Genomic DNA, 21,611 nt, shown 5'->3' on the forward strand with positions numbered 1-21,611 from the left:
AAAAAAAAAAATGGTTTTAAATGTAAGGTAATTTTAAAGGTAAAGAGGTAATGACTTTAAATGAAATGTAATCTTCAGTTTAAAAATAATCCTTAAATTTTATAATCTGAAGCATGTATTAAAAAGAATCTCAGAAATTACATATCTGTTCTAAATAAGGGTTCCACAAGACAATATAAATTGTTCATTTCTTTGCTCACTGCTTACAAAAATAATGTATTATTTTTGAGTGCATTTGTATATTATATGTAAAGGAATTAGTTTAAAGTGATTCATACCAAAATACTGTTTTTCTCTCTGTTATTTAAAGTGGCTCCAGGAGGAAAATAAGCAGTAGTACTTGTTGTAATATCTAAGCTTTTACAAAGGTTATCCTGGGTAGCACAGTCCATCCATCCTACATTAACAAGACCATCCTAAAATGGAAAAGAAACAGAAAACAAACCATGTTGTAAATAGGAGGCAAAAAGTTAAAGGGATTTAGAGCTTTACTTAGCTAAAAACACAATTTTTCTACCACAAAATTAAAACTTCATGCCTTAGTTCTATAGCAAAGTTAAGTAGATTTATAATATTATTAGAAATACTTGAAAGTAGATAATATTTCCAATATTATAAATTACTTAATAAATTTAGAAATGTTAAGTGCAAAAAATGATACTTAGTAACTTGAGAAATGTTTTTTCCCTAATAGTAGAAATCGAGTTTTTATAATTCTTTCTACGAATCCACAAAAAACTACATTTACAATTTTTATAGAAAGTGAGCTGTCCAATAGTCTTTCAGGTTAAAGAAAATAAACCAAACTACTGTTTAAGACTTTTCATTATGGCTATCCTTTTAATAATTATACAGTTTATGAGACATTCTCTGTATGTGTCTATAATGTGCATTTAAATTAGTATCTCCCCAGTTTTCATCTACAGTGGCTAAACTAATCCTTTAGTGAGCTCCAAAATCCTACACGAAAAGTACATTTCTCAGAACCTTAAGTTACTGAAAAAATTTTTTGGACTGGGCAAGTTAGTAAACAAATAGAGTTCTAACATACATTCAACTGGGATCTTGGAAAGATAAGGGAGAATAAGACAGAAACAAATGAAATAACAGCTGACAGGTTTCCACAACTGATGAAAGATATTAACATAGCTATAGTGATAAAGAAGTCTAGTTAATCTCAATCAGAATAAATAAGAAACTCAGACCTATGTATATCATAATGAAACTTCAGAAAATCACAAACAATTAAAAGCTAAGAATAGATCTTGATCTAGGTGGTGTTACATGGGAGCATATATATGTAAAAATTAAGTTGTACACTTAAGATTTATTCACTTAACTGCATTTAAGACAGAACTTACAAAAAATATTTGATTAAAATATGTAACAGCAAAGTTTCAGCGGTAGTAAAATAATTTGTTTAGTACTCTTGCATTAGGTAACAAATGAGTAAGTCAGGATACATGTACAAAATTTCTAGGGTACCCATTAAATGAACAATAAAAGAATGGGTAACTAAAGATCTAGTAGAGATGGGAAATGAAATTTTAAAAATCACTTGATTAATCCAAAAGAAGCAAAAAGGAAAAAGGACTAGAAAACAGGTAGGAAAAATATAAAACTAACAAGATGGTAAGTATAAAGCCAACTATATCAGGAATAATATTAAATGTAAATGGACTAAAATAAAGAATGGCAACTAGATAAATACAAAACCTACTTACATGCTGATTGCAGGCTAATAAATATAAGGATACAGTAAGGCTGACAGTAAAAAATGGAAAAATGCCAACATTAAACAAAAGAAAGCTGGTGTAGCTATATTAGTATCAGTCAAGGTAGACTTGGAGGCAAAAGGCTCATATGAAAGGCGATAAAGAGGGTTATTTCATCAGGTTAGAGATTCAAATCACCAAGAAAACATACAATTCTAAATTAATATCTACCTAATAACAAAACATCAAAATAAATAAAAATTGACAGAAACCAAAGGAAATAGAAATATCCACAAAGTAGTGTAGGATATTAAGACACTTCTCTGTTATTGATAGAATAGGCAGACAATAAAATTATTAAGATCTAGAGGATTTGATCAACATAGCTAACAAATTGGACCCAACTGATTTTATAGAAATGTGCACTTGTGAATTACAGGATTCATTTCCAAATGCACATGAAACATTTATAAAAATTTACCACATATTGGGCCATGAAAAAAGGCCTAACCACTTAAAAAAACTGAATCCATGTTCATTATCCACGGTAGAATTAAGCTAGCCAAAAAAATAACAACAGTACTTTTAAAAATACCCTTTATGATTAGGAACAAAAAATAAAGAATCTGTGATTCAAAGAGAAAAAAAATGGAAGATTAAAACATATTTTGAACTGATAATCAAAATACTATATATATCAAAATAGAAGATGTACCTAAAGTTGTACTAATTTACAATCTAAATTCATATATTAGAAAGGAAAGCCTGAAGATCAATGAAGTAATCATTCAAGAACAGTAAATTAAATCATAAAAAAGTAGAGGGAAAGAAATATAGTACTTAAGTCAATGAAATAAAGAAACGTGCAGTAAAAAAAGAAAAATCAATAAAGCTAAAACTTGAGACTTTGAAAAGACTTACAAAGCTTAAAAAACCTCTCCCTGGACAGAATAAGAATAAAAACAGATGACACACACACACAAAATATGATCAGAAAGTAAGAAAGAACATCACTATAGATACTACAGATATAAAAAAATAGGATATTATGTACAATTTTTATAGCAAATACATTTAGACATTTGGTAGAAAGAACGAAGTCTTAGAAAAACAGAATTTACCAAATAGAGGAAGTAGAAAATCAATCAATCAATCAATCAAGAGAGATCGGAGAAAAGTCTGTAAAAACGGATTCAAAGACAACTCCAGGCCCAGATGGTTTCCTGATAAATTCTACCAAAAAAATTTTTTTTTGAGAAAGAAATAATACCAGTTGTACAGAAACTGTTTCCAAAGAAGAGAAAAAGAGAGAATACTTTCCAACACATTTAAAGGCCTGCCTAACTTTGATGCTAAAAGCGCACAGACTTTACTGAAAAGGAAAAATATAGGCCGATTACTCCGATCACCAAATATTAAAAAAAAACAAAGATACTAATGCTCAGTCCCCACCCTCAAATATTTTGATTTAATTGATCTGAGGGACCTGGTTTTGTTTGTTTATTATCTTTAAAAGCTCCTCAGGTGATTCTAATGTGTAGTGTTGAAAAACTAAAGGCTTAGGCATAGGGTGAAATAAGGAAAGGGAATGAAACAAAAGCATACTAAGTTAGTGATTTTATTATCAAATAAAACAGAATTTGTGTAAAAAAAATCCATAATGCACAAAGAGAAATAAATAGCTGCCAAAGGATATAATGTTCATACTGCTGCCAACAATATGTCAAAATATGTAAAGGAAGAACTGACAGAAATGTAAGAGATAAATCAATGATTGAAAGTAGAGATTTTAATACATCCCTCTTAGAAATTACAGATCATGCAGTCCAAAAATAAATACATGATTAATAAATCTGATCTAATAAATACAATATTACACCTAACATAGAAGATATTATTAGATTCAAGCTCACAAAGAATTTCCACAATTTTCACAACTGACAAAGTGTCAAGCCACAAAGCCACAAAGGGTATTTCAATGGTGTTAAAAAATCAACATCACTCAGACTACTTCCAAGCCATAACCTGAGAGTGAAATAAATTTAAAAATGACTAAAAAAGAAAACAAAAAATAAAGTTTGGAAATGACAAAAACACTAACATGTAACTTCAGTTGAAGAGGAATTTATAAATTGCAGAATAATTAAAAAGTAAATGACACTTAGAATACGTCAAAATTTATTGAACGTAGCTAATTATTCTGAAAAAAACACACAGCTATGAATACAGTCATCAGAAAATAAGATTACAAATAGGTGAGTTAAATGTTCAAGAAACAAGGGAAGAAAACGTTTCAAATCAATTTCTAAATGTGTTTCTTTACATGGTGATATAATTTTACAAAATGATTGATGCTTACCAACATGCCACTAAGCCTGAGTCGTGTCTGTGAAGTCAAACAATCTGGGGACAAAAAAACCTTATGAGGCAGTTTTACCTTTATGAAGCCTAATGAAAATACTTGCATTTGCCTTTCCCCCAAATTACCATGTTCATTCGAAGGCAATTAATTGAGCTGGACTCTATGGAAATCCTTCTACTTACACACACACACACACACTCTCCCTCGCTCCCTCACTCTCTCTCTCTCATTCTTTCATTCTCTCCCTTTAATTTCTAGGATTTCTAGCTATAGACGAAAAGAGTAATTTTCTCTCTTTAGGATAATACTCTCAATCTCTCCTCCTATCAACAATCCGTTTTATCCAAGAGATCTCATAATTGGGGGAAAATAAAATGTAACAGATATTTGATAAGAGTATGTAAAGGATCCTCAAAATACAATAAAATCTTTAAATAGTGCCTTCACTATTTTTATGAAAGTTCTGTAAATATGAACACTAGAATACAATGAGAGAAGATTTAGAAGAAAGAGCTATAGCATCACAGAGCCTACAAAGACAGGGAAAAGCAATTTACCTGAGGTGAGAAGTAAAAGAATCTCAGGGAGTGTAAGAAATTTTGTTCATGTGTGGAAGAACAGAAATTTGGGCAATAGGCCAAAATAAGACAAAATCCCTTGGTGATTAGTTAAGTTTAAGGCCGACGTTCTGCTGCAAGGCAGTGTCTTCCTAGCATAGGACTTACAGGATGGGGTAATGGGTTGATATAGTAGCATGAAGGCTGAGAGATGAAATGTGGGGAAAAGACTCATGATGGGATTAAATACATGCAAATACATTGAGTTACAATATTTTGTTATCTTGGACCAATTTTTAACCAACCACACTGATTGAACACAGTTACAGTTTGTGGCTTGCTATGCAGAGTACTGAATTTTCAACACAATTTATTCAAGGAAAGGCTCCTAGAAGAAGCTGTTATCTTCAAATATATAATTGTATGAGGCAAATCTATGTACGTTTGAGAGATATACATATGCATGAAGCAAAGTCTATATTTCCAAAAAATTATTATTTTGGGATGGGTTAGAACTGTAAACAACTAGTTGTTTTTGCAAACTGTCAAATAACATCTGTGGCTACCTGAAGGTACAATTTATCATGAGTCTATTTAAGCTGAAAAACTGGTCCACTAAACATAAGAACATTAAAAAACGAATTACATTAAAAAATTGAATGTAAAATTACATTAAAAAACACAATAAAAAATGAATAACCTCATGTGTAAAATAATGAAAAAGGCAAATATTCATTAAGAAAAACAATTGCAATATTGGGCATACACTGTAGTTTCAAGTACTTAATAATTAATTATAGTAGCATACTTAAAACTGTCACTGAAAATTTAAATGTCATGTTCTCTAAAATTCCAACAAAATTAAAAAATATTACCTCCTCCTTTTGAACAAAAAGTGATCAGCCAGCCAATACCAGCAGCAAAAGCAGTTTGTATGGCGTTAACAAAATTTCCTTAAAAAAAAAAAAAAAAGCAAATTCTGATCACCTATTACTCCTTTACTAATGGAAACAGTCTTCTAAGTAATTTTTCCTTTCTAATCTCACCCTCTTCTAATCCACTCTGAGTTTTACCAGTTATCTTTCCAAAGATACTCTTGAGTATGACAAATTCCTTCAATGGCTCTCCAATTTTTTCATCATATAAAACCTAAATTCATTATTTCATTAAGAAAAAAACTCAAATTGGCAAGTTAGGCCCCTGTCACTTGAACTTTGTCTACCTATTCAGCCAGCTACATTGTATTTCTCCATACCACTTGACCCAATTATTCATCTTTTTGTCAGATTCATGAAGTATTGCCAGTTCCCCAAATACACAGTGATCTACTAAGGTTTCCTATTCATTTTCATGACAGATTAGAAATTACTTCTTTCAAGAAGTATTTTCTAACTCTCTTTTCCCCAACCGGGTTGTTTTACATATGTTATGCTTCCTTAAGCTCTATAACAATAGTTACTATATTGCATTTTAATTGTTTACTAATGTTTTCCTCACTAATGAAGTCACTGATGGCAAGGATTATGTATTTTACTACTGCAACCCTACTATTTAATAGTTTCTGACACGTAACTTTACTCAATGAAAAAAATGAACATCTTGAGCCACGAATACTATTATTTCCTGGATAGCTTAATCTGCCTAAAGGCAGTTAATGAGTTAAAAGCCTAAGATTAGAAGCATTTTTAAACTTTAAACAGAATAGGTTTGAATTTACTGACTGACAAGCATACTTAAAAAAGCAATGAAACACTTGTATTACAAAATATTTAGTTGCACTTTGAGAGATGTCTTCTTACCCTAGCCCTATCTCATATCCATTTCCCATATCTCAATAGTTTGTTTCTGTACAAATCTAATTAGTTTGTTAAATTCAGCAGAGTTCAGAGTAAATGACACAATTCCCTTCTAAGAAACATGGAAAAGACACTTTAAAATTTCAATACTATGACCAAAATGTTAATATTGCCATTAAAAACAAAATACTAATTTCAAAATACCCTGAAAATCAAGCAAATTAAGAAAATAAAATTACCTGTCCAAAGTTCTGTCACTGTACTTCTAACATGCTGCATTGCAAAACTCACTAAACTCTCCTTTGATCTGTCTCCATGATATTTCACTGGGGCCTATTGGTTTTTGGAAGAAGAGAAACATCTTTTACTTTTTCTTTTAAAAACTCAGTAAAAATAATACCAAAGAGTTTGATTTTTATATTTTCTTGAATAATGCAGCAAAGTTCTATTTCTCAATAGCAGAATGTATTTCCAAACGACATCCTGATAATCTTGACAGCACAGATTCTATGGAAGACATTTTAATAATACCATTTATAATGGTTTCAGTTTCATCACTGGAAACTAAGAAAAAAGGTATCAGAGCTTTACATTCAATGAGACAATATTTGTAAAATACTTTGTAAACTAAAAAATACAATATACATATTGTATAAATTATGTTCCTTAAGACAGAAACTGAAATTGGCAAACATTTAATTTTAAAATATAGCAAAGTCAATGGTGTTTGGCTGGGCACCGTGGCTCACACCTTTAATCCCAGCACTATGGGAGGCTGAGGTGGGCAGATCACCTGAGGTCAGGAGTTCAAGACCAGCCTGGCCAACATAGCGAAACCCCGTCTCTACTAAAAATACAAAAATTAGCCAGGCGTAGGAGCGGGTGCCTGTAGTCCCAGCTACTCGGGAGGCTGAGGCAAAATTGCCTGAACCCAGGAGGCAGAGGCTGCAGTGAGCCGAGATCGCGCCCTTGCACTCCAGCCTGGGCAACAGAGTGAGACTCCGTCTCAAAACAAAAACAAAAACACAAAGTAATGGGGTTTAAAAATATCCAGGCCGGGCGCGGTGGCTCATGCCTGTAATCCCAGCACTTTAGAAGGCCGAGGCGGGCGGATCATGAGGTTAGGAGATAGAGATCATCCTGGCTAACACAGTGAAACCCCATCTCTACTAAAAACACAAAAAATTAGCCGGGCGAGGTGGCAGGCGCCTGTAGTCCCACCTACTTGGGAGGCTGAGGCAGAAGAATGGCGTGAACATGGGAAGTGGAGCTTGCAGTGAGCCTAGATAGACCAGTGCACTCCAGCCTGGGTGACAGAGCAAGACTCTGTCTCAAAAAAAAAAAAAATTCATAATCCAAAATGTTTATTATCACAGAAGACCAGTGAGATGGCACCTAAAACAAGACTTAAAATGTTCTGCAAATTCCACATACTGTATTTTCTCTAGTATTTAACTTGTTATAATGTTTCACAAATTTAAAAAAGGCTAACTTTATCCCTTACCATTCCAGACCGAAAAATGAAGAGACTGGGATAGCTGTTGACTCCTTTCATTCGGCAAAGCATTCTATCATCACCACAGTTAACAGCTCCAATTCGAAGTAACCCATCCACTTCTTTAGCAAAGTCTCTCCACTATGAAAGAAAAAGAAAACATATTTCTCTGATGAGACCACTTTTCTTCCCTTGAACACACTCCAAGCTATACATTTTTAAATTAGACGTTTGAAAGTATTTGATAATTATTTTTGATAACTACTATTCATAGAAAAAAATTCTAACACATAAATTGCAGATCACTTAGAAATAAAACTAGTAATGGGAATGTGAAAAATACGTACTGTGGGAGCTAAATCATGGCAGTGTGAACAGCCTGGGGAGTAAAAGTTTACAAACCACAGTTCTCCAGAATTAACAGCAGCATCTAAAAATAAATAAAATGGAAACAACTTAGAATTATTTACTAAAGGTTCATGCATATTTTAGTTAACTTTTTGTGGAGATCAGAATTTTAAAAAGTCATAAAATTTTCATATTGTCTTTCTCATTTTCTGTGCAATTTTTTTTTCTATATCTTCTACATAAATGACATTCTTAAAAAATTAAAAAATTTTTTTGCCACGAGAAACATTTTCAAATGTTAAACCAACAGTAACTTTTTAAAAAAACTCTCCTATGCCCACACTTGAAAAAGAAGCAGCCTCAAACTGCAAGATAAATATGGCCATAAAGTTGTAAAAAGTGACAGCACAAGAAACAGCAGCCAAGCCTCACATAAGAGTGTGTGTGCACGAAAGAAATAAAGACGACAAATAGAGTGACTGAGATTTAAGCTCTTCTATTATATGCAGCATAGGTTAAGTAGGTTTAGTCAATTCTGACAGCTACTTTAAACTCTGAAAGAAAAAGAGACTTACATAATATAGTAAGGATTGTGGGGATTAAATTTAATCTAAGCCCTAAATAAGACATTACCTTGGAAAATCATTTTGTTTGAAAAGGTTGAGGTTTTTTTTTAACAATTCAAAACATTAATACATATTTGCTAAAATTACAGATTTGAACAATGTATAATATCTAGCTAATAATACATTTTACATTATCTGTAAAATGACCTGATGCAAGTTACAAATTTTACTCATTTAAAAAATTTAACATTGTAAAAATGTACTTTCACATTCAAGATAAAAAGGCGAGGGTAATTTGCTTTGGGTTAAAGGATTTCCATATAATTTCATGTTAAAATTAGTTATTTTAAAATAAAAATTTCAGAAATTACAGTAAGACATTAAATCACACATGGTATTCTAAATATGTGCAACTAATTCAGGCTAATTAGAAACAGGTGCAGGACTCAGGGTTCATCTACATTTCAAGTATAAGATAGACCTGTGGGAAAACAGTTCATCTGTACATTACAGGCAAGGTGTATAATTCAGAACTATCAGCTGTTCTTTGGCAGTGTTTTCAAAGTCTGGCAAATGACCATTCTATAGAGGTGGTGGAAAAAATTGCCATATTGGTTTAGACCACAAGCCAGTACAAATTTAGGTAAAAATATTAATAGAATTAATGCAAACTTTAATGAAAGAAGGGATTATCTTATCAGCTATAAACAAGTAATGAGGTATTTTTATACAAAAATAGAAAACAATTACACAAGGTATTACTGTTCATAAGTCTTAAATAAAAATATGCTGTAAAACAAATTTGAATGGTATTTGACATAAAACTTTGTTTGTAGTGAAAATGTCTCCTACCCTGCTAACAGGCATACCTCAGATATTGCGAGTTTGTTTCCAAATCACAACATAGCAAGTATCACAAAAAGGAGTCACACACATTTTCTGGTTTTCCAGTGCATAAAAAAGTTATATTTACACTATACTATAATCTATTTTGTAAGAGCATTATGTCTAACAACAACAACAACAACAAAACAATGCACATACCTTAATTAAAAAATAGGCTGGGCACAGTGGCTCATGCTTGTCATCCTAGCATTTTGGGAGGCTGAGGCAGAAGGATCATTTGAGCCCAGGAGTTTGAGACCAGCCTGGGCAACACAGCACAATCCTGTCTCTACAAAAATAGCTGGGCATGGTGGCACGTGCCTGCAGTCTCAGCTAGTCGGGAGACTGAGGTGGCAGGATCGCTTCAGCCCAGGCGTTCAAGGCTGTGGTGAGCTATTATCCTGCTGCTGAACTCTCCAGCTGGGATGACAGAGTGAGACCCTATCTCTTAAAAAAAAAAAAAAACCCAAACAAACCAAGGAACAAAAAATAACTTTATTGGTAAAAAATGCTAACATTAACAGTCATTTGAGCCTTTCAGCAAGTCATGCATGTCATGATGTTGATGGGTGCTGACTGATCATGGTGGTGGTGGTTAAGGTTGGGGTGGCTGTGGCAATTTCTTAAAATGAGACGACAAAGAAGTTTGCCACATTGACTGATGTTTCCTTTCCTGAAAGATTTTCTCTGAAGCATGCAATGCTGTTTGATAGCATTTGACCCACAGAACTTCTTTCAAAATTGGAGTCAAAATTGGCCTCAAACACCCTGTTGCTGCTTTATCAATGTAATATTCTAAATCCTTTGTTGTCATATCAACATTGTTTACAGGACCTTCACCAGGAGTAGGTTCCATCTCAGGAAACCACTTTCTCTGCTCATCCGTAAGAGGCAACTCCTCACCGCCCCACGTTTTATAATGAGATTGCAGTAATTCAGTCACATAATCAGGCTCCAGTTCTCTTGCTATTTCTATCACAGCTGCAGTTACTTTCTCCACTGAAGCCTTGAACCCCTCAGTCATCCATGAAGGTTGGAATGACTTTCCTCCCAATGCCTGTAACACTGATATTCTGACCTCCTTCCATGAATCACAGATGTTCTTAATGACACTAGAATGGCAACTCCTTTCTAGAAGGTTTCCAATTTACTTTGCCTGGATCCATCAGAGGAATCACTATCTATGGCAGGTAGAGTCTTGTGAAATGTATTTCTTAGAGAGTATGACTTGAAAGTCGAAATTACTCCTTGATCTATTGGCTGCAGAATGGATACTGTGTTAACAGGCATGGAAAAAAACATTATTCTCTTTGTACATCTCCATCAGAGCTCTTGGGTAACTAGGCGCACTGTCAATGAGCACTAATATTTCCAAAGAAATCTTTTTTTCTGTGTAGTACGTCTCAATGGAAAGCTTAAAATATTCATAAAATAATGTGCTGTCATCCAGGCTTTGTTGTTACATTTACAGAGCAGAACCGATTTAGCCTAATTCTTAATGGTTTTTCATAAAATGAGCACTGGTTTCAACTTAAGGTTACCAACTGCACTGGCCCCTAACAAGAGTCAGCCCATCCTTTGAAGCTTGGCATTGACTTCTGTCTAGCTATGAAAGTCCCAGATAGCATCTTCTTCCAATGGAAGGCTGTCTCATTTACAATGAGAATTTGTTGTTTAGTATAGCCATCTTCATCAATGATCTTAGGTAGATCTTCTGGAAAACTTGCTGCAGCTTCTATGTCAGCACTTGCTGCTTCATCTTGTATTTTGACATTATGGAGATGGCTACTTTCTTTAAACCTCATGAACCAATCTATTCTAGCTTCAAACTTTTTTCTGCAGCTTCCTCATCTCTCTCAGCCTCCACAAAATTGGAAAGAATTAGGCCTTTCTTTGGTTACGCTTTTGCTAACGGGATGTTGTGGGTGATCTCATCTACCCAGACCACTAAGACATTCTCCATGTTAGCAATATGGCTGTTCTGTGTTCTTATCATTAGCACGTTCACTGGAGTAGCACCTTTACTTTCTATGTTGCATTTATAAATTTAACGAGCAAAAGAGGCCTTTTAGCCTATCTTGGGTTTTGATACGCCTCCCTCACTAAGCTTAACCATTTCTAGCTTCTGATTTAAAATGAGAGACATGCATCTCTTCCACTTGAACACTTAGAGGTCACTGTAGTTATTAATTGGCTTAATTTCAGTAATGTTTTATCTCAGGGAGTAGGGAGGCCCAAGAAGAAGGAGAGAAAAGGGAGAAGGAAGAGGGAGCAGTCAGAATAGACACAAACATTAAGTCTGCCATCCTATGGGCACACTCCAAAATGATTACAATAGTAACATCAAAGATCACTGACTGCAGATCATCGTAACAGACAGAATAATAGTGAAAAAGTTTGGATACCAAAATGTGACACAGAGACATGAAGTGAGCACATGCTATTGGAAACATGTTGAGCTGACAAGACTTGCTTGATATAGGGTTTTGCTAAAAACCTTCAATTTGTAAAAAAAAAGAAAGAAAAAGGCATTATCTGTGAAGTGCAATAAAGCAAAGTCTAATAAAATGAGGTACACTTGTACTTTGTCTTCATGGAGCACTTCTCATATTTGCTGAGGTCCCACTGATTGCTGAGTAATAAGAATAAAGTTAAAATATTTTTCATACTGTATCATCACAGCTCAATGGGATGTTGTGCGTAACAGTGACCCAGAATAGAATTACATTTCAAAATGCAACGTTCCACTTCTAAACTATACAACTAGAGGTATTGTCTGTTAATACACATAAAACTATAGTTAATAGCTTCTGTTAGGAAAGTAAAGTCTAATTACTTTGCCTGTAATGTACAGATGAACTGTTTTCCCACAGGTCTATCTTATACTTGAAATGTAGGTGAACACTGAGTCCTGCACCTGTTTCTAATTAGTCTGAATTAATTGCACATATTTAGAATACCATGTATGATTTAATGTGTTATGGTAATTTCTGAAATTTTTATTTTAAAATAACTAATAACTAATTTTAACATGGAATTATATGGAAATCCTTTAACCCAAAGCAAATTATCCTCGTCTTTTTATCTTGAATGTGAAAGCTCATTTTTACAATGTTAAATTTTTTAAGTGAGTAAAATTTGTACCTTGCATCAGGTCATTTTACAGATAAAATATAAAATGTACTATTGGCTAGATACTACATGTTGTTCAAATCTATAATTTTAGTAAATATTTATTAATGTTTTGAATTGTTAAAAAAAAAACTCAATCTTTTCAAACAAAATGATTTTCCAAGGTAATGTCTTACTTAGGCCTTAGATTAAATTTAATCCCCACAATCCTTACCATATTATGTAGGTCTCTTATTTTATTCTTTCAGAGTTTAAAGTAGCTGTCAGAATTGACTAAACCTACTTAACCTATGCTAAATATAACAGAAGAGCTTAGAAGGCATTTGCTTGTTGACTTTCTAGAGAGTCAGAAATGATACCATCTGCTAAGCAGAAAAATGCCTGGGAAAGCTTCACAAGAGGGTCCTTCTCTATCACAACAATGCTCTTGCTCATTCCTCTCATCAAGCAAGGTTAATTATTTATGAATTATCTCTGAAGTTTTGTGGCTGCAATTTATCTTGAACTACCATTTAGGGTTCTATATGAACTATTAGCAGTTCTTAAGCTTTTCTGCATAGTGACACATCTGAAAAAGCATGAACCCATATACAATATAATTATCAGTGAAGTCTCATTCTAGGTAGACTCATGGACTAGTAAGCTTGCAAGTTTTGTTCAGTTCCTCTACCTGTAATTCCAATGTGTTTCTGACTCACTGGTTCACAAAACACTTACTGATGTATTGGGAGATGAGAGACAATAAAAACCACACAGGAACAGGTATAGGTTTATATAACTCACACAACAGAGTTATGATTCTACCAGCTTGTGACATGAGCATTAATTCTATTAACAATGCAAATGAATCAAATTGTCTTATTTTATTTGCAGAATATAGGAAAGATATATTTTTCTATTCACTTAGAACATGTTCAAGTGTTCCTGTAGAAGGCTTTTGACAAAGTAACACATTGAACAGCTATTTTATATGTAGAGCTTACCAGCATGATGTAGAAATTAAGATTAAAATGCCACCCTTGGCCAGGCATGGTGGCTCATGCCTGTAATCCTGGCACTTTGGGAGGCCAAGGTGGGTGGATCGCCTGAGGTCAGGAGTTTGAGACCAGCCTGGCCAACATGGTGAAACCACGTCTCTACTAAAAATACAAAAATTAGGTGGGCATGGTAGTGGGCACCTGTAATCCCAGCTACTCGGGAGGCTGAGGCAGGAGAATCGCTTAAACCCAGGGGGCAGAGGTTGCAGTGAGCCAAGTTTGTGCCACTGCGCTCTGGTCTAGGCGACAAAGCAAGAATCCGTCTCAAAAAAAAAAAAAACAAAAAAAGCCACCCTTGCTTAGAAGGAACGAACTGTATAAAATCAAGTAGCTGTAATAAATTTTTAACAATAATAATATATGAAAAACATTATATAGATTTATATGTATTTTTTGTGACTGGTAGGCTACTTTAGTTTTCTTTTTTTTTGTGGTGCCATCATGGCTCACTGCAACCTCCGACTCCCAGATTCACGCGATTCTTGTGCCTCAGCCTCCTGAGTAGCTGGGATTATAGGTGGGTGCCACCACGCCCAGCTAATTTTTGTATTTTTAGTAGAGACGGGTTTTCCCCACGTTGAGTAGGCTGGTTTCTAACTCCTGATCTCAAGTGATCCGCCCGCCTTGGCCTCCCAAAGTGCTGGGATTACAGGTGTAAGCCACTGTGCCCATGCATATTTTAGTTTTCCAAATTAAATGCAATTGTGATAGAGTAATATAAAATTGAAATTTGATTTGAAGTATAATTTATTGCTTTGAAGTATAAAAAATAAACCTATTATTACCGTACAAAGGAATGAAAGTGTAAGAATCTATTCTGGTATACAATTTTCTTAAATGCAATGGAAAATGCAGAACTGTATTTTTATGGGCATTTCACACAAGTTGCCAATCAAATTAAATCTACTTCCAAAACAACTATACTTTTATCAAAAACTCTAAAATCAAAAAGCTCTAAGAAATTTTGCTGTAAGTTTGTAGCAAGCTCACTTGGCATCCAAACCTGATCTGAACTGATTTTTAAATTTCTTTTATTTAGTATATACTTACACATTTTGCTACAGAAATATTAATGTTTTTATTATGGTACACTTCTCCACATTCTGCTAGAAATATTTAATATACAGTATATTACATTATTACTGTTCAAAAATCCAAAAGATTTCTAAATTTCAAACATATATATCCCCAAGAGTTTCAGATGAGATCGAACTTAGTATTAAGTTTCATAAAACCTTAAGCCCACAAACTTACCAAATTCTCTTCTTTCCAATGTTATGATTTCAGGATCATCATCATAAATACCTAATTTTAAAAGTATATAAAAATTATAAAATCAAAACTTCACTATATAAATTGCCACATAAAAATAGATTACTCGTTTTAATCATCAAAAAAAATCAAACTACTATATTAAACTTCAAACTTAGAGAATATGCAACAACCTAAGTGGAAAAAAAGTAAATAATACTATCAATATATTTAGGGTGATCTAAAGATACTAGAATTTTGATACAGACTCTCATAGGTGTGTGTGTGGTAGAGTTCCTAATATTCACATAATTTCATCTCCATAGAAAATTTATATTATGGTTTTAAAAATAATTAGATTCAGGAAGGTGCAAAAATATAGACTCTTGTGTACTTTTTACTCACCTTCCTCTAATGGTGACATGTTAATTAGCTATAGTACAATATCAAAAACCAGGAAATTGAGAGTGGTACACTGTTAACTAGACTACAGACCTCATTCAATTTTCAGATTATATGGTTTTTAATACATGGTATCATGTTAGAATATCTTCTGCTAAAAAGTTTAGAATATTTGCAGATGCAGACACAAATATTTAGTAAATACAACTTTTGTAGGCTTTCTGGGATGTATGGCTTCTGTCACAGCTTCTCAACTCTGCTCTCAAGCTGTGAAAGAAGTCATATATGTTATGTACACAAATGAATGTAATTGCATTCCAATAAAACTTTATTTATAAAAGCAAATGGCAAGCCAGATTTGGCCTATGAAACGTAGTCTGCTAACTCTTGATATAGACTATCGAGGTGTAGAGAAAATACTTGAAAATACTATTTTTTGGCCAGGCGCGGTGGCTCAAGCCTGTAATCCCAGCACTTTGGGAGGCCGAGACAGGCGGATCACGAGGTCAGGAGATCGAGACCATCCTGGCTAACACGGTGAAACCCCATCTCTACTAAAAAATACAAAAAATCAGCTGGGCGAGGTGGTGGGCGCCTGTAGTCCCAGCTACTCGGGAGGCTGAGGCAGGAGAATGGCGTAAACCCGGGAGGCGGAGCTTGCAGTGAGCTGAGATCCGGCCACTGCACTCCAGCCTGGGCGACAGAGCAAGACTCCGTCTCAAAAAAAAAAAAAAAAAGAAAATACTATTTTGAAAAGAAAATTTATATTTACTAAAAGCAAATCCTCCAGATATAAATTTAAAATACTGTGTGTTTACATTCTTTCTTCCTTGGTTCCTTTACTTTGTTTCCTCCTTCCACCTTATTTTTTCCTTCATGTTTAAGAAAAAGAACACCTTTCGTCCTTCTCATATGGAATCTTTATTGATAATGTTTCAAGGTATTGACCTTAATGTCAACCGAAGGCCAAAACACCTTAAAACATCAATAAGGGTTCCATATGAGAAGGATAACATTTCTATTGAAGAGATCATTATTAAAGTTTAGCCTTGCTTGGAAAATATGATGCTCTAAAATATACTGAAAGAAATATTATTCAATACTAAAAAATACTGAAAGAAATATTTAACTACCCCTAATGCAAATATATAGTCATACATCACTTACTAATGGGGACACATTCTGAGAAATATGTTGTTAGGGAATTTTGTTGTTGCAAAAACATCACACAGTGTACTTACACAAACCTAGATAGTATACCTTACTACACATCTAGGCTGCAAACCTGTACAGCATGTTACTGCTGAATACTGTAGGCAACTGTAACACAATGATAAGTATCTTTGTATTTAAACATAGAAAAGGTACAGTAAAAATATGGTATTATAATTTCATGGGACCAATTTCCTACATACAATCCATTGCTAAGTGAAATGTCATGAATGCATATTTTTTATTAAATAACAATCCTTATTTTAAAAGTATTTAACAAGATTTGACCAACACAACTTCATATCTGTACAGATCTCTGTATACCCACTGACTTTCCTTTTAAATTTCACTCCCACAGCAAATTAAAAGGAGCTAATCAAAGTGACACATATTAAATATATAACCTAAGTGGTGAAACAGAATTCACTTTTCTTTTACTCAGATAAAAAACATTTCATAAGTAATATTGTATCACCTTACCAAAATCATAACGATAATAGTTCCAGCTTTCATACTGGCCACCTTGATTATCCTCAAGTCCCTTTTCTCCATATTTGTCATACTTTTTCCGTAGATCTTCATCTTTGAGTACTTCATATGCTCTATTTATTTTTAAAAAATCACCATGTGCATTCGGGTTATTCTGGTAAAAATATTAGATATAATACAATTATTTCAGATACGCAATCCAAGTTTCTTCAAAAAATATATGTAGGTTTAATTAATCTAGTGACTTCTGGGAGACCACATACCAACATGAGGAGGGGTAATACAACATGACATGAGTTACCATGGGTCGAAATGAAGTATTTTTTGAGAAACTATAATCTTCAAAAAAAAAAAAAGTAAGAAAAGTAATGAAATAATAATTGACTCTTCAAAAGGTTGACAGACGTTATCAGACCATGTAAGTTATTTTTCCTAAAAAATGCAGCTGAGTGAAAGTAATAAGCCTGTTGAAACTCTTAATTTCATATTTATTGCTCCTATAACAATTATAAATCAATACATTTATAGGTTATTTTTCTATTTAAGGCAAAATCAACTTATTTAAAAAGGATGTGCCCCAATCCATCAAATAATTACATAAAAGCCAATATCAGAAAACACCCCAAAACTGATTCCACTACTTTGGGAGGCCCAGGAGGGTGGATCATTTGAGGTCAGGAGATCGAGACCAGCCTGGCCAACATGGTGAGATCCCCGTTTCTACTAAAAACACAAAAACTAGCTGGGCAGTAGTGACGCACGACTGTAATCCCAGCTACTTGGGAGGGTGAAGCAGGGGAATCGCTTAAGCCTGGGAGGCAGAAGTTGCAGTAAGCCGAGATGGCGTCACTGCACTCCAGTCTGGCCAAGAGAGTGAGAACCCGTCTCAAAAAAAAAAAAAAAAGAAGAAAACAATCCAAAATTGGGTTGGAAGTGTTTCTTCCTTGTTACTGTGTTTCATAAAATTTGTCTCTGAAGGATGCTTTCATTTAAATACTTGGATGATAGAAGGTCTACTATCTTTTATATGGAAACTTAAAAATCATTATTTGAAATTTTAAAGAAAAACTTAAAAAAAAACTTAAATGTGGATCTCAGGAAAAGATAATCAACTAAAGAAGGGTTTTAAAGAAATATTGTTTCTCTTGCTCAGCTTTTTGCAATGAAATAAAATAATCCTATTTTAAAACTTCTACCTAGAAAAAATTATAACTACATCTTCTGCTTGTTCAGGATGAACGGTAAATCTCCTTAAGACATAACCAACTAATTACAAAAACACCATAAAAATTCAAATGAATTTAGTTTTGAAAGATTTACGTTATTGGTACATAAATATTTATGACTGGCATTATATTCAGCTGCTCTCAAGTATTAATTTATAAAACTTTCTAACTGGTTTGTGGACTTGTGCATGGAAGAAAACAGTCAAAGTTAAACATGCTATTATTAGCTATTACTTCTATTTTTAGCAAGTCATACCCTCTTGAGTTTTAAAAAAATATTTTTTGCAACTGTTCTAAAATACTTGATCTTAACCTACTTTAATAAGAAAACTACTTCAACTACTTCATGGATATTATCATTTGTTTTGGGGTTAATGTCTTCAACAGAATTGTTGGAAATTCGTCCACAAATTAAGAGGGAACTGAATTTTTGGTACTGACATTCCTAAATAATCCAAAATAATCCATAACATTTTGGTGCTTTTGTTTCTAGCATACAAGTTGAATTATAACTTTGACATGTGATTATTCTTAAGCATTCGATCATTTAAAGCAATTTAAATAAATATCAAAATGTACTAAAAATAAAATCAAATATTTTTAAAAACAAACGTTTACCTACCGGGTTTTTATCAGGATGTAACTTCAATGCCAATTTCTTGAAAGCTTGTCTTATTTCTCTACTACTTGCAGTTTTGGATACTCCAAGTAAACTGTAAAAATCCTGATCGGTGCCCACTAAAATGGCCATATACACTATCAGAAAACAGAGAATGATCCTTTTCAAGTCTCTGATATAGTCATCTTTATTTAACCAGACTCCCATTCTCTTTCTTATGCAAGTTCTGATTTAAGTGAACATTAGGATTCACTGCTGGTTCTAGTTGATGTAATATGCAAATTTGAGAACTTCTGTCCACATTACTTCAAGGGTGAATCAAGCATCACAAATCTGTCCCCAAAAATATTAATCTAAGAAAGAAAAGCAGGCAGTTAAAATACATTTTGAACTAAACAATAATAGCACAATGTATTTATCAAAGAACATGGTCAGCATTACAATCTCCATTAAATGGCAAATCAGTGTGAATGACCCACGTTCTTTCTACGTTCTTGTAGTTAGATTTGTGAAATCACTGAAGATAGCAGATAAAAGGTCATGAGTGGTAGTAACTAGCTAGAACACACACTCAGCAATTTATACATTGAGTCTAAAGACCTCTGACGAGCATCAGAACACAAAGGTGGCAATAAGTTACATGTCCTTCCTCTTTCTACTCAGTTTTAGCTTTGCCTTTAATAGTTCTTCCTTTTAGCTACTTCTTTACCCCCTAAAGCTGTCTAATTTTCATTTTCAGCAGAATTCACTTGTAGGAAATGTCCTTGTGAGGGACTAGAAGGAAATATAGGGTTATTTTTCATATAACCCTACCGGAAATGGCAGTGAAGTGTATTGTTATAATAGACAATCTACACAGCAGTCGATCTTTTTCCCGGAGTTTTCTCAGAAGGTGCTTATATTGAATTTAAGCAGAGGCCATTTTCTAAAAAGAGTAGAAAAATAATTGTAAGTTACCAGTGTAATTTTATTGCAAAGTTCATGTTTGGTGTAAGTAAAAACAAAAAACAAAAAGAGAAGGGAACAGGTTAGACATACTCTCTGCAGGGCAAAAACAATCATTACTTCATCATATCACATTTCAACCACTATATTTTAGTTCCAAAGATCTCCTAATGCTTTGAAAAATCTAACTCTCCTTGCACCTCATTTCTCTGTTTTTCATCTAATCCTAAATGTCTATTTTTAAATTCTTCTCTTTACCTGTGAATGATCTTCAGTTCATTTCTAATACTTCCTTTTCATTCCACAAAAATATACCTTTGAAAAATATAATGATGTAGAGATTAGCAAGTATCCAAACAAGAAAACAACCATCAGAAAAAGAGAGGCCACAGTCTCAATCAACCCTTTGGGATAAGATGTTTCTCGCCCAGGGGTTGTTCTTAGCGTGGGGGTGACCGAACTGCCCGTGGCCCGAGCTACTGGGCAGGTGGAAGCGCCAGGTAAATGCAAGGCTAAAGCTTTCGCGTTGCCATCACTGCAGAGTGGGACAGGGGAGACGGGGAAAGATGGAGATACGGGGCAACAGGGCTGTCAGGAGTCGCTGGTGTCTGAAGTCTCAGGTCGGACTCAGGCAGAAAGTGTAAGTAACTGAGAGGGAACCACTGGGCAGAGGAAGGGTGGTGTGGATAACAGTGAGGAGGAAGGTGGGGAGCGAGAACACAACACCCAGGTCATAGGAGCGCAGAGGAAGGGGGGTTCAGGCGCTCAGCCATTCCGCCCCTCCCTGACCGGAGGGCCCCGGCCACCACCGGCTCCAGCAAAGCCCTGGCCCCGGGCCCATGCCCACCTTGCCATCGCGGGCTCGCTTCCTGCAGCTACTCCCCCATCCTCAAACCCTGGCGGCGGACCCTGCCTGGCTGAGCCCAAGCACCGCGTGCGGGAGAGAAGCACACGCACGCTCAGACAGCCCAGCCGCGGCGCACGGGATGGGGAAGGTCCAGCCCCACCGGCCACTACTAGCGCGCGGCCGGCACCCGTCAGCTCCTCACGCGCCGGTCTCCAAGGCGAGTCGGGGCGGGGCCTGGCGCGGAGCATTGTGGGAAAGGCGTGGAGGACGCTGCCTGGGAGACTCGCTGCGGGCCTAGCCGGCACGGCGGCGGCAGTGGGGTGGAGAGGGCGGTGTAAGTTTAGGTTGACGTGGCCGCGTGCGCGGGATCCGGCTCCGGCTCCGGCTCCAACCCGGAGCTGAGGGAAGTGTACTGGCCAAGCCGCCCGCGCCCCCTCACCAATGCGGCTGGCGCCTGCCTTGGGCGGGGACGGTGGATGGCGAATCCCGCCTCTTCCTGCTTCCGTTGCCAGGGTGACGGGGAAACCCAGAGGGCGGGTTTTGGGGTTGACTTCCCTGAGACTCTTTTAAAGGGAAAACGGAGCTTTGGAGGATTTGTTTGGGTGATGGGTGAGTGAGGCCGAAAGGCGAAATTTGGCGGAGAAAGAACTTGCTTGAAGCGACACTGATTGCAGTATCAGGCTAGCGGACCGAAGAAGCAGTAGGAAACTTGAAGGAAATTAAAACA

The 21,611-nt window shown here is 35.1% G+C and overlaps 1 protein-coding gene across 2 annotated transcripts in view; it reads right to left on the reverse strand.

The window, feature by feature from the left end:
- The window catches only part of DNAJC10 (DnaJ (Hsp40) homolog, subfamily C, member 10), a 55,285-nt gene extending 34,149 nt beyond the window's left edge, over positions 1-21,136 (reverse strand). The window contains exons 1-11 of one of the 2 annotated variants that reach the window (XM_011956688.1): positions 20,885-21,136; positions 20,296-20,352; positions 19,096-19,445; positions 17,239-17,401; positions 15,148-15,198; positions 8,273-8,355; positions 7,935-8,066; positions 6,670-6,763; positions 5,510-5,587; positions 4,075-4,118; positions 279-416 (exon numbers count right to left, since the gene is read on the reverse strand). In XM_011956688.1, the coding sequence (XP_011812078.1) occupies positions 279-416; positions 4,075-4,118; positions 5,510-5,587; positions 6,670-6,763; positions 7,935-8,066; positions 8,273-8,355; positions 15,148-15,198; positions 17,239-17,401; positions 19,096-19,299 (987 nt within the window). In that variant the 5' untranslated portion in view covers positions 19,300-19,445; positions 20,296-20,352; positions 20,885-21,136. The remainder of the gene's footprint in view (positions 1-278; positions 417-4,074; positions 4,119-5,509; positions 5,588-6,669; positions 6,764-7,934; positions 8,067-8,272; positions 8,356-15,147; positions 15,199-17,238; positions 17,402-19,095; positions 19,446-20,295; positions 20,353-20,884) is intronic. The other variant, XM_011956689.1, reaches the window with a different exon arrangement.
- Positions 21,137-21,611: the final 475 nt, after the last annotated feature.

The sequence above is a fragment of the Colobus angolensis genome, unplaced genomic scaffold (genome assembly GCF_000951035.1).
Source record: "Colobus angolensis palliatus isolate OR3802 unplaced genomic scaffold, Cang.pa_1.0 Scaffold421, whole genome shotgun sequence".
Lineage (NCBI taxonomy): Eukaryota > Metazoa > Chordata > Mammalia > Primates > Cercopithecidae > Colobus > Colobus angolensis.